Source organism: Rutidosis leptorrhynchoides, chromosome 2 (genome assembly GCF_046630445.1).
Source record: "Rutidosis leptorrhynchoides isolate AG116_Rl617_1_P2 chromosome 2, CSIRO_AGI_Rlap_v1, whole genome shotgun sequence".
In the NCBI taxonomy this organism is placed as follows: Eukaryota; Viridiplantae; Streptophyta; class Magnoliopsida; order Asterales; family Asteraceae; genus Rutidosis; species Rutidosis leptorrhynchoides.
The window spans coordinates 577,324,090-577,350,496 of NC_092334.1; the positions used below are offsets into that span (position 1 = coordinate 577,324,090).

At 34.5% G+C, this 26,407-nt stretch overlaps 1 protein-coding gene across 1 annotated transcript; it reads right to left on the reverse strand.

The window, feature by feature from the left end:
* Positions 1–21,207: 21,207 nt before the first annotated feature.
* LOC139893234 (uncharacterized) lies at positions 21,208–22,472 on the reverse strand. Its single transcript, XM_071876389.1, has 2 exons — positions 22,305–22,472; positions 21,208–21,986 (listed from the first exon to the last, which is right to left on the reverse strand). Exons 1-2 carry the CDS (start codon positions 22,434–22,436, stop codon positions 21,231–21,233), a joined length of 888 nt encoding a protein of 295 aa, XP_071732490.1. The 5' UTR covers positions 22,437–22,472; the 3' UTR covers positions 21,208–21,230.
* Positions 22,473–26,407: the final 3,935 nt, after the last annotated feature.

The window sequence follows — 26,407 nt, forward strand, 5'->3', positions numbered from 1 at the left end:
GAATTATTAAAGTATGAATTATTAAAGTGAATTATTAAAGTTAAAGTAAAGTAAAAGTAAAGTAAAGGTAAAGTTAAAGTATAGTAAAAGTATAAAAACTATGTATGTATAATACGCGTATAAATATATATAATATTAATTTAAATCGTTATATATATTTAATGAAATAAAATATAAATATCATTATATTTATTATACTGGTTAAGTAATGAGTTGTCAAAAGTGATTCTAGATATTTATAAAAATTATATATATTTTAATAATAAAGTTCTTTTTAAACTGAAAACGTTTTTGTACGTTTGAAAATAGATTAATAGAATATTATGGAAACCAATTCTCCACTAACTTTTGTCTAACTTTCGTAAATGACACTTTTTGTTTTTATTTATAAATAGCTTTACAAATTATTCCGAATATCGTTAAAAGGAATAGATTTTTTTCAATCATAGTGGACCTCTCAACAGAGACTTGTAATCATAATTCAATGTTTCTGATAATTCAAGCATTTAATATATTTTTTTAATTTCGTCGATAATCATATTGAAACAAATACGTTCATGTAAAGCATTATACGTTTAAATACTTTTTTTGACATTTTCAATTTATAATATATACACATATACATACATATTCATATATGTTCATTTAATGGTTCGTGAATCATTGGAATTTGGTCGAGGTTTAAATGAATGTATAAACATAGTTTAAAATCCTTGAGATTTAACTTAACAAACATTGCTTATCGTGTCAGAATAATATAAAGATAAAGTTTAAATTTAGTCAGAAATTTCTGGGTCGTCACAGTACCTACCCGTTAAAGAAATTTCGTCCCCGAAATTTGATAGAGGTCGTCATGACTAACAATGAGAATGTTATTATGACGATTATAAAGTTTTATCATGTCTAAGAAGTATGGATAAAATAATTCGATTACTCAAAGCGTATGAGGGAAGTTATCGTAAATGAAGGAAATAAGATTATAGTGATTCGTCATATCTTTTGACGTCATCACAATTGATCTCCGAATTTAAAGAAAATCTTTGTAATCTATGTTGGATTTGATGCTTCGGTGATTAAGGAGATTATGATTCTCTTCGAATTAATACGATAATCCATCTTGATTTCTCTGTCGGGTATTTCACTATAAATCTACCTCCTTCGTTTCCTTACAACTCACACCTTCTATTCTTTCTCCCTCAACTCATATTTTAAAGTATTTGTCAATATGCTTCATCCAGTACTGATTCTCGATATACTCCTCACTTTCATATCTGTCATTCTTCTTTTTCATCTGCCTCCGGAAGAATCTATTTACTTCTACTATACTCTTGGTTTTATAGTGTTTTTAGTTCTCCCGTGTCTTTATATTGCTATATGCATTGATATATACGGTTTGTGATTTCTGGGTTGTTGTTGGGTTTTATATCTTCCCTTATATTTCAAAGTCCTTGCTTCTTCTATAATCATTGTCATCCACAGTTAATGCTCTCTTCTATTTGCTATGATTTATACTCCCATTTCTAGTTCGGAGCTTTGTCCTTTTGTTTCTTCTTCTTGCGATTAAGCACCGCTTGTAATGGTCCAGAATTCGCAGATATAAATTTCGGAATGAACATTGTTAATGTTCTAGGAAGGAAATTGTAATGACACGATCTTGATTTGTTAATTTACCAAAATACCCTGAAAAGACCGAATCATCAAGAAAATATATTCTTGATATTTTTAGAGATTAAATAGAATACAAGAGTCGTGTAACATAGCACATGATGACGTTATGATCTGTGAATCATCATGTTCCATTTAGAAACTCATCATGAATTACTATAATATAATCACGTTGATCAAGTGTCATTATATTATACTAACTCATGCTTCAGCTCCCAACACTTCTTCAAGAATATTCCTATTTTAAACTCGAATGTTTCAGAATTTAGAAACTAAAATAGTTTCCTTTATGATATAATACAGATAGCGCGAAGAGGTAAATGATTTCAGATAAGAATAATTATAAAAATATCTTCAGAAGTATGGATGATATTTATAATGAAAGATACGATGATATCTTAGAATGTCTAATATCGGAGGATGATGAAGGATATTGTTCGCAGGGGTTTAGAGTTAGGAGCAAGGTATTCGTTAATGACTTCAGCAAGTAATGAATCATTTGGATCCTTTGAAGGCAGGTTCAGCCTTTATGATTTGTCCACAGCCTCCTTCATACTTTGCTCAATCCGTTTTCCAGTTCTAAAGCTTCTCTTTTTCTGAACTTTGCCAATATACTATCCTTTATAATCCAACTTTTTACTGTTAAGGTCGTTTACAGTTTTTGTTGCTTCATCAGCATTTTTCAAAATTTCGAGAACTGGTTCGCAGTTTAGGGTGTTTTTCAGAAATTTCTCATTCAAAGAATGTAAGTCTTGGAGGTAGACGTTGTGTGTATATGTAATTGTTGATGTAGACATGCTGCGAGGTTTCAAAATACTGATTGCTGATTCTCAATAATTGGTATGGCAATTCTTGTTATAAGGTACGAATAAATATATGATAGGGTTTCGATAATTATAATGATTTTTTTTTTTTTTTGGAAAGTCAAAGATCAGTGAAGTTGTTGGTAAGTTTATTGCTAATGTGGTGAATATAAACGATTCCCCGGTAACGTTGGCGAAAGGGCAACGTATCTATCGAGATTATAATAAGACTGGTCCGACTGAAAAGTCGAAGTTGACTTGCTGGAGCTGTGACAAAACTGTCTACTTTGAAAAGGAATTGAAAAGTCATTTTAGCTAATAAATGCCAAAGGGTCTGACATGGATACGCGTTGAACTATGACTTTGGCTTCGAGAGCTTTTTAGGTACACAAATGTGGGTAATATGTGGTTGGATCATCATCTCGATTGTTCATTGTTTGAAGTGTCTTCGAAAACTTCGGAGAGTTTGAACACAGTTTGTAATCATTAATATATGTAGTGACCCGAACTTTTCCATGTTTATATATATTAATTGAGAGTGATATTTACATGATTAAATGTTTCCAACATGTTAAGCAATCAAACTTGTTAAGACTTGATTAATTGAAATAGGTTTCATATAGACAATTGACCACCCAAGTTGACCGGTGATTCACGAACGTTAAAACTTGTAAAAAAACTATATGATAACATATATATGGTTATATATATAGTTAACATGATATTATGATAAGTAAACATATCATTAATTATATTAACAATGAACTACATATGTAAAAACAAGACTACTAACTTAATGATTTTGAAACGAGACATATATGTAACGTTTATCGTTGTAACGACATTTAATGTATATATATCATATTAAGAGATATTCGTACATCATAATATCATGATAATATAATAATTTAAAATCTCTTTTGATATTATAAACATTGGGTTAACAACATTTAACAAGATCGTTAACCTAAAGGTTTCAAAACAACACTTACATGTAACGACTAACGATGACTTAACGACTCAGTTAAAATGTATATACATGTAGTGTTTTAATATGTATTTATACACTTTTGAAAGACTTCAATACACTTATCAAAATACTTCTACTTAACAAAAATGCTTACAATTACATTCTCGTTCAGTTTCATCAACAATTCTACTCGTATGCACCCGTATTCGTACTCGTACAATACACAGCTTTTAGATGTATGTACTATTGGTATATACACTCCAATGATCAGCTCTTAGCAGCCCATGTGAGTCACCTAACACATGTGGGAACCATCATTTGGCAACTAGCATGAAATATCTCATAAAATTACAAAAATATGAGTAATCATTCATGACTTATTTACATGAAAACAAAATTACATATCCTTTATATCTAATCCATACACCAATGACCAAAAACACCTACAAACACTTTCATTCTTCAATTTTCTTCATCTAATTGATCTCTCTCAAGTTCTATCTTCAAGTTCTAAGTGTTCTTCATAAATTCCAAAAGTTCTAGTTTCATAAAATCAAGAATACTTTCAAGTTTGCTAGCTCACTTCCAATCTTGTAAGGTGATCATCCAACCTCAAGAAATCTTTGTTTCTTACAGTAGGTTATCATTCTAATACAAGGTAATAATCATATTCAAACTTTGGTTCAATTTCTATAACTATAACAATCTTATTTCAAGTGATGATCTTACTTGAACTTGTTTTCGTGTCATGATTCTGCTTCAAGAACTTCGAGCCATCCAAGGATCCATTGAAGCTAGATCCATTTTTCTCTTTTCCAGTAGGTTTATCCAAGGAAATTAAGGTAGTAATGATGTTCATAACATCATTCGATTCATACATATAAAGCTATCTTATTCGAAGGTTTAAACTTGTAATCACTAGAACATAGTTTAGTTAATTCTAAACTTGTTCGCAAACAAAAGTTAATCCTTCTAACTTGACTTTTAAAATCAACTAAACACATGTTCTATATCTATATGATATGCTAACTTAATGATTTAAAACCTGGAAACACGAAAAACACCGTAAAACCGGATTTACGCCGTCGTAGTAACACCGCGGGCTGTTTTGGGTTAGTTAATTAAAAACTATGATAAACTTTGATTTAAAAGTTGTTATTCTGAGAAAATGATTTTTATTATGAACATGAAACTATATCCAAAAATTATGATTAAACTCAAAGTGGAAGTATGTTTTCTAAAATGGTCATCTAGACGTCGTTCTTTCGACTGAAATGACTACCTTTACAAAAACGACTTGTAACTTATTTTTCCGACTATAAACCTATACTTTTCTGTTTAGATTCATAAAATAGAGTTCAATATGAAACCATAGCAATTTGATTCACTCAAAACGGATTTAAAATGAAGAAGTTATGGGTAAAACAAGATTGGATAATTTTTCTCATTTTAGCTACGTGAAAATTGGTAACAAATCTATTCCAACCATAACTTAATCAACTTGTATTGTATATTATGTAATCTTGAGATACCATAGACACGTATACAATGTTTCGACCTATCATGTCGACACATCTATATATATTTCGGAACAACCATAGACACTCTATATGTGAATGTTGGAGTTAGCTATACAGGGTTGAGGTTGATTCCAAAATATATATAGTTTGAGTTGTGATCAATACTGAGATACGTATACACTGGGTCATGGATTGATTCAAGATAATATTTATCGATTTATTTCTGTACATCTAACTGTGGACAACTAGTTGTAGGTTACTAACGAGGACAGCTGACTTAATAAACTTAAAACATCAAAATATATTAAAAGTGTTGTAAATATATTTTGAACATACTTTGATATATATGTATATATTGTTATAGGTTCGTGAATCAACCAGTGGCCAAGTCTTACTTCCCGACGAAGTAAAAAAATCTGTGAAAGTGAGTTATAGTCCCACTTTTAAAATCTAATATTTTTGGGATGAGAATACATGCAGGTTTTATAAATGATTTACAAAATAGACACAAGTACGTGAAACTACATTCTATGGTTGAATTATCGAAATCAAATATGCCCCTTTTTATTAAGTCTGGTAATCTAAGAATTAGGGAACAGACACCCTAATTGACGCGAATCCTAAAGATAGATCTATTGGGCCTAACAAACCCCATCCAAAGTACCGGATGCTTTAGTACTTCGAAATTTATATCATATCCGAAGGGTGTCCCGGAATGATGGGGATATTCTTATATATGCATCTTGTTATTGTCGGTTACCAGGTGTTCACCATATGAATGATTTTTATCTCTATGTATGGGATGTGTATTGAAATATGAAATCTTGTGGTCTATTGTTACGATATGATATATATAGGTTAAACCTATAACTCACCAACATTTTTGTTGACGTTTTAAGCATGTTTATTCTCAGGTGATTATTAAGAGCTTCCGCTATCGCATACTTAAATAAAGACAAGATTTGGAGTCCATGCTTGTATGATATTGTGTAAAAACTGCATTCAAGAAACTTATTTTGTTGTAACATATTTGTATTGTAAACCATTATGTAATGGTCGTGTGTAAACAGGATATTTTAGATTATCATTATTTGATAATCTACGTAAAGCTTTTTAAACCTTTATTGATGAAATAAAGGTTATGGTTTGTTTAAAAATGAATGCAGTCTTTGAAAAACGTCTCATATAGAGGTCAAAACCTCGCAACGAAATCAATTAATATGGAACGTTTTTAATCAATAAGAACGGGACATTTCAGTTGGTATCCGAGCGTTGGTCTTAGAGAACCAGAAAATTTGCATTAGTGTGTCTTATCGAGTTTGTTAGGATGCATTAGTGAGTCTGGACTTCGACCGTGTTTTCTTTAAAAATGATTGCTTAACATTTTTGTTGGAAACTATATATTTTTAACATATGAATATTATGTGATATATTAATCTCTTAACGTGTTTGATATTATGTGATAGATGTCTACCTCTAGAACAAGTCCCATTGACTCACCTAATAATAATGAAGAGTCAAATGTAAATTGGAATGATTTGTGGACTGATTCACAAGTTCCCGAAGAGGAACCGGAAGAAGAGTCGGAACCGGAAGAAGAATCGGAACCGGAAGAAGAATCGGAACCGGATGAAGAAATAGAACCGGTGGGGGAAATAATAAAACGGTTAAGTAAAAGAAAATCCTCAACCAACCGACCAAGGTTAATTATGGTCAATGGTGTTTCCGCCAAGGAAGCAAAATATTGGGAGGATTACCAATTCTCCGATGAATCGGATTCCGACGAGAATTCCGATGATGTTATAGAAATTACCCCAACTGAATTTAAAAATGCAAAAGAAAATAATAAGGGAAAGGGCATAAAAATAGAGAAATCTAATTCCAACCCCGATGAACTTTATATGTATCGTCAACCCCCGAAGTCCTTAAGTTGTAACAATGACCCGGGAACCTCTAAACCACCAGGTTTTTCTAAACCAATGTGGATAACAACGGCTCGTATTAGGGGAAAATCATATATCCCTAGAAACTTGGCAAAACGAACCAAAACCGAAGAAGAAGAAACAAGCGAGTCGGAATAAGATAGTTGTATTCATGTGGTGTAATATATGTAATATAGTGTGCTTATGCTTTATGATATATGTAAAAATTGCTTGTATTAATAAGTATTTTTTTTATGAATCTAACTCTTGTCTATTTTACAGTATAAAAACGCAAAATGGATAGACAACCCAATATTTTAAGAGACCTACCCGGAGACATGATTGATGAAATCTTGTCTAGAGTCGGTCAGAATTCCTCGGCACAACTATTTAAGGCGAGATCAGTTTGTAAGACATTCGAAGAACGTTCCAAGAATGTCTTGGTTTATAAGAGACTTTCGTTTGAAAGATGGGGGATATCACATTGGGAAACCCATAAGTTACGATGTGTTTACTTTGACGCATATATTGCGGGGAACCCAAATGCTATTTTACGCAACGGGTTAAGAAATTATTTTGACTCAATGTATCCGAATATAGGACTTCATGATTTAGAAAAAGCGGCTAACATGCAACATAAAGAAGCATGCTATGCTTATGGGTTAGTAATGTTCGCTTCTCACCAAAGTGAGAAAAAGAACATCGGGCTACAGCTATTAAACAAAACGTTCCCACAAGTGACGGAGTCGGTAATTGGGGTAAGAAATGAGGTTTTTAGATTGTTACGGGACTGTTGGACATTACGTAACCCTCGTCCCTTTGACGATGTTACAACACGCTGTCTTATCAATGGCCATAACGGTTATGTTGCACAAGACCAAGGATGGGAAGTAGTCCTAGTAAAACCAGAATGCATGACTTGTTTTTGGACGTATGAATTACGTGTCTTTATTGCCTTTGCTGAACGATTTGTGTACTAGCTAGAATTATCTTCACAACTATCTTGTATCAAAGTTATTGTGTGCTATATTTCATGCTTTATGTAAAATAAGCGGTATTGTAAGTTTGTAAAATATTGTATAAAAGTTTGAACGCGAAATATTATTATAATCAGTTTTTCATATAGAATTGTAGTAGTTGAATTGTATATTAGCTACTAAGTATGAACTTAACGGGTAGGTACTACCCGAATTTAAACTTATAAAACGCTAATATGAAGAAAAAGCTTTTATAAATGAGTTCATATTATGCTACGAAATACTATTAACTACTCTTAATATTCTGTATGATTAACTTGTTCCATTTGACTATTTTGAAGGAAATGGCACCAACTACTCGACACACCGTGAATATGAATGAAGAGGAATTCCGTACTTTTCTAGCTTCAAACATAGCCGCAGTACAAGCTGCGCTACATACCAACAATAACCTTGGATCTGGCAGTACAGGAAATCGTGTAGGATGCACCTACAAAGAATTCACTGCCTGCAAACCTTTGGAATTTGATGGAACCGAAGGACCGATCGGATTGAAACGGTGGACCGAGAAGGTCGAATCGGTGTTTGCCATAAGTAAGTGTACTGAAGAGGACAAAGTGAAGTACGCTACGCATACCTTCACAGGTTCTGCGTTAACATGGTGGAATACCTATCTAGAGCAAGTGGGACAAGACGATGCGTACGCACTACCGTGGTCAGCATTCAAGCACTTGATGAACGAGAAGTACCGTCCCAGAACCGAGGTCAATAAGCTCAAGACAGAACTTAGAGGGTTACGAACCCAAGGATTTGATATTACCACGTACGAAAGACGATTCACAGAATTGTGCCTATTGTGTCCGGGAGCATTCGAAGATGAGGAAGAGAAGATCGACGCGTTTGTGAAAGGATTACCGGAAAGAATCCAAGAAGATATAAGTTCACACGAGCCCGCCTCCATACAACAGGCATGTAGAATGGCTCACAAACTCGTGAACCAAATTGAAGAAAGAATTAAAGAACAGACTGCTGAAGAGGCCAATGTGAAGCAAGTCAAAAGAAAGTGGGAGGAAAACGGTGATAAGAATCACCAATACAACAACAACAACAATTACAACAATAATCGCAACAATTATCCCAACAATCGCAACATCAATCGCAACTACAACAAACGGCCCAACAACAACAACAACAACAACAACAACAACAACAACAACAACAACAACAGCAACTACAACAATCATCCCAACAACAATAATAACCGCAACAACAACAACAATCAGAAGCAGCTATGCCAAAGGTGTGAAAAGAATCACTCGGGGTTCTGCACCAAATTTTGCAACAAGTGTAAAAGAAATGGTCATAGCGCGGCAAAGTGTGAGGTCTACGGACCAGGGGTTAATAGAACAAAAGGAACAAATGGTGTCGGAACGAGTAATGGCGGAGCAAGTAGTGTCGGAGCAAGTTATGCCAATGTAGTTTGTTATAAATGTGGAAAACCAGGCCACATTATTAGAAATTGCCCGAACCAGGAGAACACGAATGGACACGGCCGTGGAAGAGTTTTCAATATTAATGCGGCAGAGGCACAGGAAGACCCGGAGCTTGTTACGGGTACGTTTCTTATTGACAATAAATCTGCTTACGTTTTATTTGATTCGGGTGCGGATAGAAGCTATATGAGTAGAGATTTTTGTGCTAAATTAAGTTGTCCATTGACGCCTTTGGATAGTAAATTTTTACTCGAATTAGCAAATGGTAAATTAATTTCAGCAGATAATATATGTCGGAATCGAGAAATTAAACTGGTTAGCGAAACATTTAAGATTGATTTGATACCAGTAGAGTTAGGGAGTTTTGATGTGATAATCGGTATGGACTGGTTGAAAGAAGTGAAAGCGGAGATCGTTTGTTACAAAAATGCAATTCGCATTATACGAGAAAAAGGAAAACCCTTAATGGTGTACGGAGAAAAGGGAAACACGAAGCTACATCTTATTAGTAATTTGAAGGCACAAAAACTAATAAGAAAAGGTTGCTATGCTGTTCTAGCACACGTCGAGAAAGTACAAACTGAAGAAAAGAGCATCAATGATGTTCCCGTCGCAAAAGAATTTCCTGATGTATTTCCGAAAGAATTACCGGGATTACCCCCACATCGATCCGTTGAATTTCAAATAGATCTTGTACTAGGAGCTGCACCAATAGCTCGTGCTCCTTACAGACTCGCACCCAGCGAGATGAAAGAACTACAAAGCCAATTACAAGAACTTTTAGAGCGTGGTTTCATTCGACCAAGCACATCACCGTGGGGAGCTCCTGTTTTGTTTGTCAAGAAGAAAGATGGTACATTCAGGTTGTGTATCGACTACCGAGAGTTGAACAAACTTACCATCAAGAACCGCTACCCACTACCGAGAATCGATGACTTATTTGATCAACTACAAGGCTCGTCTGTTTATTCAAAGATTGACTTACGTTCCGGGTATCATCAAATGCGGGTGAAAGAAGATGATATTCCAAAGACTGCTTTCAGAACACGTTACGGTCATTACGAGTTTATGGTCATGCCGTTTGGTTTAACTAATGCACCAGCTGTGTTCATGGACCTTATGAACCGAGTGTGTGGACCATACCTTGACAAGTTTGTCATTGTTTTCATTGATGACATACTTATTTACTCAAAGAATGACCAAGAACACGGTGAACATTTGAGAAAGGTGTTAGAAGTATTGAGAAAGGAAGAATTGTACGCTAAGTTTTCAAAGTGTGCATTTTGGTTGGAAGAAGTTCAATTCCTCGGTCACATAGTGAACAAAGAAGGTATTAAGGTGGATCCGGCAAAGATAGAAACTGTTGAAAAGTGGGAAACCCCGAAAACTCCGAAACACATACGCCAGTTTTTAGGACTAGCTGGTTACTACATAAGGTTCATCCAAGACTTTTCCAGAATAGCAAAACCCTTGACTGCATTAACGCATAAAGGGAAGAAATTTGAATGGAATGATGAACAAGAGAAAGCGTTTCAGTTATTGAAGAAAAAGCTAACTATGACACCTATATTGTCATTGCCTGAAGGGAATGATGATTTTGTGATTTATTGTGATGCATCAAAGCAAGGTCTCGGTTGTGTATTAATGCAACGAACAAAGGTGATTGCTTATGCGTCTAGACAATTGAAGATTCACGAACAAAATTATACGACGCATGATTTGGAATTAGGCGCGGTTGTTTTTGCATTAAAGACTTGGAGGCACTACTTATATGGGGTCAAAAGTATTATATATACCGACCACAAAAGTCTTCAACACATATTTAATCAGAAACAACTGAATATGAGGCAGCGTAGGTGGATTGAATTATTGAATGATTACGACTTTGAGATTCGTTACCACCCGGGGAAGGCAAATGTGGTAGCCGATGCCTTGAGCAGGAAGGACAGAGAACCCATTCGAGTAAAATCTATGAATATAATGATTCATAATAACATTACTACTCAAATAAAGGAGGCGCAACAAGGAGTTTTAAAAGAGGGAAATTTAAAGGATGAAATACCCAAAGGATCGGAGAAGCATCTTAATATTCGGGAAGACGGAACCCGGTATAGGGCTGAAAGGATTTGGGTACCAAAATTTGGAGATATGAGAGAAATGGTACTTAGAGAAGCTCATAAAACCAGATACTCAATACATCCTGGAACGGGGAAGATGTACAAGGATCTCAAGAAACATTTTTGGTGGCCGGGTATGAAAGCCGATGTTGCTAAATACGTAGGAGAATGTTTGACGTGTTCTAAGGTCAAAGCTGAGCATCAGAAACCATCAGGTCTACTTCAACAACCCGAAATCCCGGAATGGAAATGGGAAAACATTACCATGGATTTCATCACTAAATTGCCAAGGACTGCAAGTGGTTTTGATACTATTTGGGTAATAGTTGACCGTCTCACCAAATCAGCACACTTCTTGCCAATAAGAGAAGATGACAAGATGGAGAAGTTAGCACGACTGTATTTGAAGGAAGTCATCTCCAGACATGGAATACCAATCTCTATTATCTCTGATAGGGATGGCAGATTTATTTCAAGATTCTGGCAGACATTACAGCAAGCATTAGGAACTCGTCTAGACATGAGTACTGCCTATCATCCACAAACTGATGGGCAGAGCGAAAGGACGATACAAACGCTTGAAGACATGCTACGAGCATGTGTTATTGATTTCGGAAACAGTTGGGATCGACATCTACCGTTAGCAGAATTTTCCTACAACAACAGCTACCATTCAAGCATTGAGATGGCGCCGTTTGAAGCACTTTATGGTAGAAAGTGCAGGTCTCCGATTTGTTGGAGTGAAGTGGGGGATAGACAGATTACGGGTCCGGAGATTATACAAGAAACTACCGAGAAGATCATCCAAATTCAACAACGGTTGAAAACCGCCCAAAGTCGACAAAAGAGCTACGCTGACATTAAAAGAAAAGATATAGAATTTGAAATTGGAGAGATGGTCATGCTTAAAGTTGCACCTTGGAAAGGCGTTGTTCGATTTGGTAAACGAGGGAAATTAAATCCAAGGTATATTGGACCATTCAAGATTATTGATCGTGTCGGACCAGTAGCTTACCGACTAGAGTTACCTCAACAACTCGCGGCTGTACATAACACTTTCCACGTCTCGAATTTGAAGAAATGTTTTGCTAAAGAAGATCTCACTATTCCGTTAGATGAAATCCAAATCAACGAAAAACTTCAATTCATCGAAGAACCCGTCGAAATAATGGATCGTGAGGTTAAAAGACTTAAGCAAAACAAGATACCAATTGTTAAGGTTCGATGGAATGCTCGTAGAGGACCCGAGTTCACCTGGGAGCGTGAAGATCAGATGAAGAAGAAATACCCGCATCTATTTCCAGAAGATTCGTCAACACCTTCAACAGCTTAAAATTTCGGGACGAAATTTATTTAACGGGTAGGTACTGTAGTGACCAGAACTTTTCCATGTTTATATATATTAATTGAGAGTGATATTTACATGATTAAATGTTTCCAACATGTTAAGCAATCAAACTTGTTAAGAATTGATTAATTGAAATAGGTTTCATATAGACAATTGACCACCCAAGTTGACCGGTGATTCACGAACGTTAAAACTTGTAAAAAAACTATATGATAACATATATATGGTTATATATATAGTTAACATGATATTATGATAAGTAAACATATCATTAATTATATTAACAATGAACTACATATGTAAAAACAAGACTACTAACTTAATGATTTTGAAACGAGACATATATGTAACGTTTATCGTTGTAACGACATTTAATGTATATATATCATATTAAGAGATATTCGTACATCATAATATCATGATAATATAATAATTTAAAATCTCTTTTGATATTATAAACATTGGGTTAACAACATTTAACAAGATCGTTAACCTAAAGGTTTCAAAACAACACTTACATGTAACGACTAACGATGACTTAACGACTCAGTTAAAATGTATATACATGTAGTGTTTTAATATGTATTTATACACTTTTGAAAGACTTCAATACACTTATCAAAATACTTCTACTTAACAAAAATGCTTACAATTACATTCTCGTTCAGTTTCATCAACAATTCTACTCGTATGCACCCGTATTCGTACTCGTACAATACACAGCTTTTAGATGTATGTACTATTGGTATATACACTCCAATGATCAGCTCTTAGCAGCCCATGTGAGTCACCTAACACATGTGGGAACCATCATTTGGCAACTAGCATGAAATATCTCATAAAATTACAAAAATATGAGTAATCATTCATGACTTATTTACATGAAAACAAAATTACATATCCTTTATATCTAATCCATACACCAATGACCAAAAACACCTACAAACACTTTCATTCTTCAATTTTCTTCATCTAATTGATCTCTCTCAAGTTCTATCTTCAAGTTCTAAGTGTTCTTCATAAATTCCAAAAGTTCTAGTTTCATAAAATCAAGAATACTTTCAAGTTTGCTAGCTCACTTCCAATCTTGTAAGGTGATCATCCAACCTCAAGAAATCTTTGTTTCTTACAGTAGGTTATCATTCTAATACAAGGTAATAATCATATTCAAACTTTGGTTCAATTTCTATAACTATAACAATCTTATTTCAAGTGATGATCTTACTTGAACTTGTTTTCGTGTCATGATTCTGCTTCAAGAACTTCGAGCCATCCAAGGATCCATTGAAGCTAGATCCATTTTTCTCTTTTCCAGTAGGTTTATCCAAGGAAATTAAGGTAGTAATGATGTTCATAACATCATTCGATTCATACATATAAAGCTATCTTATTCGAAGGTTTAAACTTGTAATCACTAGAACATAGTTTAGTTAATTCTAAACTTGTTCGCAAACAAAAGTTAATCCTTCTAACTTGACTTTTAAAATCAACTAAACACATGTTCTATATCTATATGATATGCTAACTTAATGATTTAAAACCTGGAAACACGAAAAACACCGTAAAACCGGATTTACGCCGTCGTAGTAACACCGCGGGCTGTTTTGGGTTAGTTAATTAAAAACTATGATAAACTTTGATTTAAAAGTTGTTATTCTGAGAAAATGATTTTTATTATGAACATGAAACTATATCCAAAAATTATGATTAAACTCAAAGTGGAAGTATGTTTTCTAAAATGGTCATCTAGACGTCGTTCTTTCGACTGAAATGACTACCTTTACAAAAACGACTTGTAACTTATTTTTCCGACTATAAACCTATACTTTTCTGTTTAGATTCATAAAATAGAGTTCAATATGAAACCATAGCAATTTGATTCACTCAAAACGGATTTAAAATGAAGAAGTTATGGGTAAAACAAGATTGGATAATTTTTCTCATTTTAGCTACGTGAAAATTGGTAACAAATCTATTCCAACCATAACTTAATCAACTTGTATTGTATATTATGTAATCTTGAGATACCATAGACACGTATACAATGTTTCGACCTATCATGTCGACACATCTATATATATTTCGGAACAACCATAGACACTCTATATGTGAATGTTGGAGTTAGCTATACAGGGTTGAGGTTGATTCCAAAATATATATAGTTTGAGTTGTGATCAATACTGAGATACGTATACACTGGGTCGTGGATTGATTCAAGATAATATTTATCGATTTATTTCTGTACATCTAACTGTGGACAACTAGTTGTAGGTTACTAACGAGGACAGCTGACTTAATAAACTTAAAACATCAAAATATATTAAAAGTGTTGTAAATATATTTTGAACATACTTTGATATATATGTATATATTGTTATAGGTTCGTGAATCAACCAGTGGCCAAGTCTTACTTCCCGACGAAGTAAAAAAATCTGTGAAAGTGAGTTATAGTCCCACTTTTAAAATCTAATATTTTTGGGATGAGAATACATGCAGGTTTTATAAATGATTTACAAAATAGACACAAGTACGTGAAACTACATTCTATGGTTGAATTATCGAAATCGAATATGCCCCTTTTTATTAAGTCTGGTAATCTAAGAATTAGGGAACAGACACCCTAATTGACGCGAATCCTAAAGATAGATCTATTGGGCCTAACAAACCCCATCCAAAGTACCAGATGCTTTAGTACTTCGAAATTTATATCATATCCGAAGGGTGTCCCGGAATGATGGGGATATTCTTATATATGCATCTTGTTATTGTCGGTTACCAGGTGTTCACCATATGAATGATTTTTATCTCTATGTATGGGATGTGTATTGAAATATGAAATCTTGTGGTCTATTGTTACGATATGATATATATAGGTTAAACCTATAACTCACCAACATTTTTGTTGACGTTTTAAGCATGTTTATTCTCAGGTGATTATTAAGAGCTTCCGCTATCGCATACTTAAATAAAGACAAGATTTGGAGTCCATGCTTGTATGATATTGTGTAAAAACTGCATTCAAGAAACTTATTTTGTTGTAACATATTTGTATTGTAAACCATTATGTAATGGTCGTGTGTAAACAGGATATTTTAGATTATCATTATTTGATAATCTACGTAAAGCTTTTTAAACCTTTATTGATGAAATAAAGGTTATGGTTTGTTTAAAAATGAATGCAGTCTTTGAAAAACGTCTCATATAGAGGTCAAAACCTCGCAACGAAATCAATTAATATGGAACGTTTTTAATCAATAAGAACGGGACATTTCAATATACATATGACGTTAGTGGACGTTACTTGACGTTAGTTGACGTTACTTGACGTTAGTATATGATACTTGACGTTACCTAACGTTACTTAACGTTACTTGACGTTAGTGGACGTTAGTGGACGTTAGTCGACGTTAGTGGACGTTAGTTGAAGTTAGTGGATGTTAGTCGACGTTAGTGGACGTTACTTGACGCTATGACGTTACTTGACGTTAGTGGACGTTAGTGGACGTTACTTGACGTTAGTTGACGTCAGGTGACGTTAGTTAACGTTACTTGACGTTACTTGACGTTAGTTGACGTTAGTCGCCGTTAGTTTACGTTAGTTAACGTTACTTGACGTTAGTGGATGTTAATTGACGTTACTTGACGTTACTTGACGTTAGTTGACGTTAGTGGCGGTTACTTGACGTTAGTTGACGTTAGTGGGCGTTAGTGGATGTTACATGACGTTAGTGGACGTTAGTGGACGTTAGTGGACGTTACTTGACGTGAGTGGACATTACTTGACGTTTGTTGACTATACTTGACGTTAGTAGACGTTGGTGGACGTTAGTTGACGTTAGTGGACGTTAGTTGACATTAGTGGACGTTGGTGGACGTTAGTGGACGTTAGTGGACGTTAGTTGACGTTAGTAGACGTTAGTCGACGTTACTTAACGTTAGTTGACGTTAGTGGACGATAGTGGACGTTATTGACGTTACTCGACGTTAGTATATGATACTTGACGTTACTTAATGTTACTTGACGTTAGTGGACGTTAGTTGATGTTAGTGGACGTTAGTCGACGTTAGTGGAAGTTACTTGACGTTACTTGCGTTATTTGACGTTAGTGGACGTTAGATGACGTTAGTGGACGTTACTTGACGTTAGGTGACGTCAGGTGACGTTAGTTAACGTTACTTGACGTCGGTTGACGTTAGTTGACGTTAGTCGACGTTAGTGGACGTTAGTCGACGTTAGTGGATGTTAGTGAACGTTACTTGACGTTAGTGGATGTTAGTTGATGTTAGTGGACGTTACTTGACGTTAGTTGAGGTTACTTGACGTTAGTTGATGTTACTTGACGTTAGTTGACGTTAGTGGACGTGAGTGGACGTTAGTGTACGTTAGTTGATGTTACATGACGTTAGTCGACGTTACTTAACGTTACTTGAAGTTAGTGGACGTTAGTGGACGTTAGTGGACGTTACTTGACGTTAGTTGACGTTAGTGGACGTTACTTGTCGTTACTTGATGGTACCTGATGTTACTTGATGTTAGTTGACGTTAGTGGACGTTAGAGGACGTTAATGGACGTTACTTGACGTTACTTGATGTTAGTGGACGTTACTTGACGTTAGTTGACGTTACTTGATGTTAGTTGATGTTACTTGACGTTACTTGACATTACTTGACGTTAGTTGACGTTAGTGGACGTTAGTGGACGTAACTTGACATTAGTTGACGTTACTTGAAGTTAGTTGACGTTAGTTAACGTTAGTTGACATTCGTGGACGTTACTTGACGTTAGTTGACGTCAGGTGATGTTAGTTAACGTTACATGACGTTAGTGGACGTTAGTTGACGTTAGTGGACGTTACTTGACGTTAGTTGACGTTAGTTCACGTTACTTGACGTTAGTTGACGTTACTTGACGTTAGTGGACGTTAGTTGACGTTAGTGGACGTTACTTGACGTTAGTTGACGTAAGTTGACGTTATTTGACGTTACTCTTGACATTAGTTGACGTCAATTGACGTTAGTGGATGTTACTTGACGTTAGTTGACGTTACTTGACTTTAGTTGACGTTACTTGACGTTAGTTGACGTTAGTGGATGTTAGTGGACTTTACTTGACGTTAGTGGAGGTTAGTGGACGTTACTTGACGTTACTTGATGTTACTTGATGTTACTTGATGTTACTTGACGTTACTTGACGTTACTTGACGTTATCTGACGTTATTGGACGTTACTTGACGTTAGTTGACGTTACTTGACGTTAGTATATGATACTTGACGTTACTTAACGTTACTTGACGTTATTGGATGTTAGTGGACGTTAGTTGACGTTAGTGGTCGTTAGTCGACGTTAGTGGATGTTACTTGACGTTAGTTGACGTTACTTGACGTTAGTGGACGTTACTTGACGTTAGTTGACGTCAGGTGACGTTAGTTAACGTTACTTGACGTTATTTGACGTCAGTTGACGTTACTTGATGTTAGTTAACGTTAGTCGACGTTAGTTAACGTTACTTGACGTTAGTGGATGTTAGTTGACGTTACTTGACGTTAGTTGACGTTAGTGGAGGTTACTTGACGTTAGTTGATGTTACTTGACGTTAGTTGACGTTAGTGGACGTTACTTGACGTTAGTGGACGTTAGTTGACGTTAGTGGACGTTACTTGACGTTAGTTGACGTTAGTTGATGTTACTTGACGTTAGTTGCCGTTAGTTCACGTTACTTGACGTTAGTGGACGTTAATGGACGTTAGTGGACGTTAGTGGACGTTACTTGACGTTACTTGACATTACTTGACGCATATATTTTTTTAAGATATGTAAGTCAAAATCACTCATATACCCAAGAAAAAAGTATGTAAAAAGTATATTTTTATATATTAAATTTAATTTAATTTACTAATTAGTTGTTTTAGTGGAAGAATCGTTTGACATTTACTATTATTAGAAGCACATGTTACAATCTTATATAGCACATGATGATCTCACCATCAACTCCTTTTTATTAGATAGAATAGAATGGTTAAAAAATGGGTTTTAGAAATAATTATTAGCTAATAAGTTTTCTCTTTTTAAGGCATAAAGAGGGGATAACAACTATATATTTCTTTGTCTATATAAATTAAATATAAATAAATACTCGTATAAATATAAATAACTATAATAATACGTTTAATTGTGATAATAATAAACTATGAATAACTTTGAAGCCAATCGATTCATGCCTATCTTAAGGAATAAAATAATAATTATGCTATCATTAAGGAATAAAATTATAGGTATTTGATTTTCTTTTCAATCATTAATTGTTTTTAAGGCTTTTTTTGGTAGATCATTTGTGAATTTCTGATTATAGCATTATAAATCTAAATTTTTTAAATGGATGGCAAAATTATAGGGGTATTGATTGTAAATTGCATAATTCAATAGTTGAAATTTAATCATAAATTAAATAATTGCTCTATTAAGCTTTATTTACATATATATTGTAGAGATAGAGATGTATGTTTTTGTTTATTGATGCTAAGGATGTGAATAATGAAATTGAGAGGTGGAACTTTGGCTGGACTCGATTAGACTGAATAGAAAGGTTGTAAAAGTGCTAGTTTAGGACAAATCGGTTGGGACATGACTAGTTAAATTAGGATCACGAGTAGAATCTAAGCTTGAGCCTACCTTTGCACACCTCCGTTAGTAGAAAGGCAGGACAAGTTGGCTTGAGGACCAGTTAGTCAAAGGAAAGGATCCTGATTTTGAAACGGAGCCGTATGACACGAGAGTCTCACATATAGTTCCTTTGAGAAGGGTGTTACATCAAATAAACTACGATGTAGCATAGGTCATCGTCGTTCCTAACTGATACTTGGGTTAAGCTCCTAACTAGTTGGTATAGTTGGAGATAACATTGATCATCAACTTTTAGTTTAACTGATTTTGACCACTTTTGACCATTTTGGATTGAATTGACCAATTATAACGAATAAATCCGATTTTGACAGCAAAGTTCCAACTTTGACCCACCCTGACCTGTTAGTTAAGTCGTTGGATTCCAAAATCAACTTATTTTTTATGCAACAATTCATCTAATGCTCATACTCTACTCAGCTAATGTTGTAACTTAATGTTTGTTGCATATTTAGATATATTAAAAAGCTCTAAAAAGCTTTAAAATGGTAACCAAACATACACTAAGTGACCGACAAACATCCATGCTTGATAGTTGATACCAAAAATAAAACTACATGCAAGAGTTCTCTGAAAGTTGAACTACCCTCTAGCTCTGACCAGGCAACAGATTCGGACATGTGACTCCATATCAGTTAAAAAGAACGCGTACAACATTTACAAAGGAAGAAAAGATTTTAATATATGACTACTACGTTGCATCAAGACAACTCAACTTTGCAATTGCCATTGCTTTTTGCATCGACGTTGTTACCACAATACCAACTGGTGAAGGCATTGACTGATTGCTAACTTGTCATCTTGGTTGAATACATGTACCGTACATATATAACTACAAAATGTTGCTCTGAGGTTCATTAATTGTCCGAGGGTAAACCACTTGTGCCCACTTTAGGCCTGCAGTTACAGCTTATATTCATTATATGCTGTGACTGTGCTGTATATTAAAACTGATGTTAGTTGTATATTTAGATATTTAGATATAGTAACCAACAAACATCTGCCAGAATACTTTTATTATGTTAAAGTGTGCCCATTTCAGGCCTGTAGTCGCTCATGCTTATATTTTCACAGCTACATCTAAAATATATCAAGGGAAGGAAAAGGAGTTTTCAGGCTAGTTGGATAACACCTCAAAACCAGTAAACTTCAGGGAAAGGTCTCCTTAGGCCAACCAACACTACTTAGTTTCAGAGGATTAACACCCAGTTGCAGAAAAACTATACATGTAAATTTATGAAACAGTTCTGTTAACTGAAATTATTTAGGTTTTGAACCACCTCATCATATTTTAAACAATATTCGTTAGATATTTGTCAAGTGAAAATTCTGCTGTTGAAAACGATCATTATGTTTTTCTTCTGCTGATAACTTTCTTTATACCCATATATTAGCACGACCATAGAAGAAACATAGATAGATTTAGTCATGCATTCAATGTAAAAAGGAAGCATACACATCATCAGACAAAATACAGTAACAGTGCTGGAGAATCGTATTCTTTAGTAACACTAAAATCTGGCTGACCGTGGATGTTAATAGAAAAAAGGTAAACTAAAAATAATCCCCGGCTCGGTTTCGATCTTTGACCATTGGCTAGCATCAACTGTACATTCTCAAAAAACACTGGCGTCCATGACGACTGACCTTAAGCTCTCATGTATCATCAATTTCATAACTGATTTAATCACACACCCTGTTTAACAAATCACTCTCAACTTGGACTTGCAATTCATCAGCTATTTTGTACTTGCATTTGTATTCTTGCCTTCAGCTCTGCTTTTTCATTATGTAGCATTTGATTTTTTGCCTTCAGCTCTGCATATTCATTATGTAGCATTTGTTTTTTTGCATTCTTCTCTGCAATAATATTATTTTGCATTTGTAGTATGGCCTCTAACATCGCCTTCTGAATTGCATGTACTTGAAAAAGCATCTTTATTTCAGCCGCAAAAATCACTTTCTGCTTTGTAATAACTTGATCTTGCATCTGTATTTTAGCCTCAAACATCACTGCCTTCTGTTTTGTCATAACTTGATCTTGCATCTGTCTTTCATCCTCAAACATCGCCTTCTTGTACCGTGTAACGACATTTTCCTTCTGCTTTATATAAAATTGATCTACCATCTGTATATGAGCCTCAAACATTGTCTTTAGCTTTATAATTGCTTGATCTAGCATCTGTATTTTCGCCTCCAACATAGCATTCGCTTCGTTTATAACTTGATCTTCCATCTGTATATTACCCTCAAATATCTCCTCCTGCTCTAAAATAACTTGATCCATCATATGTATACGAGCCTCAAACATTGCCTTTTGCTTTGTAATGGCTTCATCTTGCATCTGTATTTTCGCCTTCAACATAGCTTCTTGCTCACTAATAACTTCATCTTTTATCTCTATATTTGCATCCAACATTTCCTCGTCATGGGTTAATATAGTATCTGGTACTTTTGTTTCTGCTTCCGACATTACATCATCATGTACGTTCTGTAAACAAAATAGATTACTACGATTAAAAAAATCAACATAGCTTATATTTGTCCAAGGTTTATTCAATTATGTACAAAAACATCAATGTTACACTTATTAGTGGGTAAAAATAATAATAAAAAGTTCACACTGCTAATTGTGTGTAAGTTATTGAGTTGTTCACACTTGTAAATGTGTATAGAAACTTGCAAATGGACCTTAAAACTTTGCTTAACAAAATCATAATATTTTTGTCCACGGAAAGAAAGGTTTCATGCTAAATCAAGATATAAATACATCATTTTAAAAAGTTGAAGTACAACTACTGTATTTCACCTGAGGATAATCTGTAATGAAAGTGGCACTAGGAGACTTGTCAAGAAAGTAGTTTTTGAGTTGAATAGGTACAACTACATGTTCCCGTTTTGTTGGGCGGCAGACATATCTTGTTTCCAGCATCGTATTCATCTTCAAACACTTTAAGTTATTGAATGGACCAGGTTCAACCAACAATAGATCCAGGCGAGATGAAAGAACCTTGGTACAAAGAAACATAAACTTTCAGCACTGTGTTCATATATGCACAAAAGGATAAAATGCAATATAACTACAACAAAACATTATTATTCCCAGCATAATTAAACTACTAAACTTTAAAGGCATCACCATTGTATGCACCAAATTACCAAAATGGTGTAATATTTGGTGCAGGACTTCTCCAACCAAGACACAAAAAAATGGTGAAACAATTTAGTTTAACAATAGTTAAAACCCCATGTTACACCACACCGAACTTTGCAATTCGCTTGTGTTGCATATCGAACATAAAATTAAAAACCAGTTCATGAAGAACATATAATTGAAACAAACTTACAAAGACGTTTACATAATGCACAATATTGTATATGATTTTAACTTTTTTATTAGTTTTAATAATTGTTAACTAATAATTTATAGCATCTCCAGCTCTTTTCTATTTTTATATATAAAAAAAAGCTTAAAAAAAGCTTCAGAAACTTTTTATTTCCTAAAGCTAGAGATTTCTAAACTTTTGGAGTACAGAAAAGTTTTTTGTCATTGGATTTAAAGTCTTTTCCGAAAAGCTATTCTTATAAAAACTAAACGGCAGTGTAAAAAAGCTTAAAAAAACTTTTTGCAATGGAAATGCTCTTAGTAACATGTATAAGAAATTACTAATAACATATTTGTATACCTTAATGATGTGCGGATCTAGGATAAGAAATTTGGCACTGTTGAGTTTCTGGAATACACCGAATAATTGGGAAAGACGTGTCTTCTCTGGTACATGGTTAATCTCAGGCCATGAAAGATTCACTTTCTTAAGAGAATCAAAGCCCTCTGCAGACTTCGACAAAAGATTAAGGCAATGAAGTACATCAATAGAGTCGACAGATGCGGTCAAATTCTGAAGCTGATGACCAACCATGTTAAGAACCTTTGGGTTGGGAACCTTTGGATAACTGTAACGGTAACGAAATGTGACTGAAAGATTAGAAAGTTGTGGGACACAAAGATTTATTTCCTCCAAGCCACATGTGTCGATCTCACGTAAGGTGAGGTCCTTTAGGTTCACACACTTGGAAAAAAGGTTGATGCGCTTATTTCTACCACCAACTAATTTGAAATTTCTCAAATTCAACTTTACCAAAGCTGGAAAGTCCCAACCTGATTCTGATATGTAGCATCTTGCAAGACACGAGGTACGATCCTCAACTGCAAGGGTGAGATCCACGAGAGCCCGACAACTGAAAAGAAACTGTGGGAATTCATGAAGTCCTGTACCACCCAGCATAGTTGACAATACTTTTGCAAGTAAATTGCGTAACTACTCCCTGACATCTTACCTCCAATACAGAAACTTCTCTAAGATTGTTGCGATGTAATAGAGCATGATTCACAAATTCATCAAAATGAGACGTATTACAAAAGTTGTAACTATCTAAGTTAAGTTGGGGTAATAAAGTCCAAATAAGCATCCATTTTTTGGACAATGCACTAGTTTGCATAGCATACTTCAAGTCAAGAAAAGAGAGAACGTGATGAATAATATCATCCGGCAAGTTGCTTATTCTATCTTCTGCCATAATACTTGTTCTCTCAATTCAGAATATTAGAAACGTTACCCGTATAGTAGATAAAACCCTTCAATTTTGGTTTCAGAAAACGCGTAATTTACTCTAACGTTGTTGAGTACGCTTCAATCCAAGGTGCCTGAAGTTATATTCATGTACATCAGTGAACTGATAAAACTGAAATAATATACTTAATCTCATCAAGTATTGTTGCAGGATAAAGATATATAAGAAAAAAGAGAAAAACAAAGTGTTGCTATGAACTTCACACTCACAGTTTTCTAAGAGCAGACTCACACACACCCTACATACGACTTTCCTAAGTGGGACTTGCATCCCTAATAAGTTTTTAATGTATATATATACATAGGGTGAGTTCATTTTATACCCTTCAAAACTTGATACTCATTAAACTAACCAAAATGCACCCTTGGGATGATATAGATTGTCTCTAAGGCTCTAAGCATGTGTGATTATTTGTATAAAATTCACATATAAAATCACACACTCCTTAATAAGTAATCACATGTCATTAGAGTAAATATAGGCCATCCAATTATTAATCCAAGGGTCTCAAATGAACTTCCTATTATATATGTAGAAAAAAGTACTGATCCTTTAAAATGATTTAACTAGAAATAATAGGGAGCAGAAATGGTTAGCCCTAAAAATCCACTACTCAATTCTAGTAGGTAGTAGCATATTTTCAACTCCTCATATCCTAAAAGTATAAAGCAAATCATATTATAGAAAAATGAAACAATAATCTTACAATAAAAAGATCAAAGGCTAATCAATTTTAAATTTATAGTCATAGTACAAGTGATTCACTCGTTCACAGAGTGTTTCCTCATGTCGACATAACAATTATGAGGATCATTACGGAAAGACTAACGAGCACAGACTCACTTTAAGCTAGGAACTTATCCAAATTGTGATTCTATTAGATGATATCGATCAATAATATGATAATTACAAATTTGTATTTGTATGTGAATAAAATTGCTGTAAAACCTATCGATACTAAAGTTTAATAAGTTTGAGGTTTCAATAAAGAGAAAGAGATGATGAAAAAGGGAGCTTACTGTTTACAACTCAGTAGTGCAGAACGAAGCGACTGCAGTTCGCCATTTTTTAGGGGTCGGAAGAAATGGCGAATTAGGGCTACCTATAACTGTACAAGGAGGTTTCATTAAAGATGTTTTGGTGTTTTCATTAAGAGAAAATTGGACCAATGATCACCGTAGTTTACATGAAATGGGTAATTGGCCCTGATCTTTATTTTCGAGGTTCGTGATCCTTGTGGTTTACATGGCCAGGGTGAATGGTCCCAAATTCTGACGGCCGTTTATTTCTTCCGTCAAGTGGAAACACGTGACAAACATGTGATGGGTAAAATCGTCATTTTTCATTCTTCATCTAAGAGAAAATTGGACCATTGGTCCCTGTGGTTTACATGAAATGGAGTATTTGGTCCTGAACTTCAATCGTCATGATTTGGTTTAAAACGTTTTTCATAAAGAAAACTATACCTAAAACATGCTAAATTCAAAAATCCATCTGCAACTTGAAGTTCATGAAGACGACACTGTTCATCGACGTATCTGTTAATTTGAAGGTGTTTTGGCAAATGATTATTCATAAGAGATGTTTGTCACTGGTTATGGAGTCTATTTCAATAGATTAAAAGCTTCAATTCACATGAATTTAATTTTTGGCGAAAATTCACGATGAACAGATCCAGAAATTTCAAGTCGTAATACTCGTGCACTTGATGAATTGATAAAAGATGATGAATTTGTTGATGATTGAAGTTGTAATTAAAATCTTGTGCTGATAAACTTGTTATTGTCGAAGATGAACAGAACGATGATATGAATTTAATAAGTGGGTTTTAAAAGACAAAAGAGAAAAGAAAATAAAAAGGAAAAAGAAAATGTGTTTTGAAAGAGAAAAGAGAAAATGAAGTTCAGGACCAAATACCCATTTCATGTAAACCACAGAGACCAATGGCCCAATTTTCTCTTATAAGAAAAATGAAAAATGACGATTTTACCGATAACATGTTTGTCACGTGTTTCCACTTGACGGAAGAAATAAACGGCCGTCAGAATTTGGGACCATTCACCCCGGCCATGTAAACCACAAGGACCACGAACCCCGAAAATGAAGATCAAGGACCAATTACCCCGTTTTATGTAAACCACAGGGACCATTGGTTCAATTTTCTCTTTCATTAAAGATGTTTAATTGTTGTTTCACGTATAGGCCTTGGTCCGTGTCGATCATTGTGTTTGGATTGTTATTGTCGGTTTTGCGAGCTTAGTTTTAGTTTAGTTTGCTCGG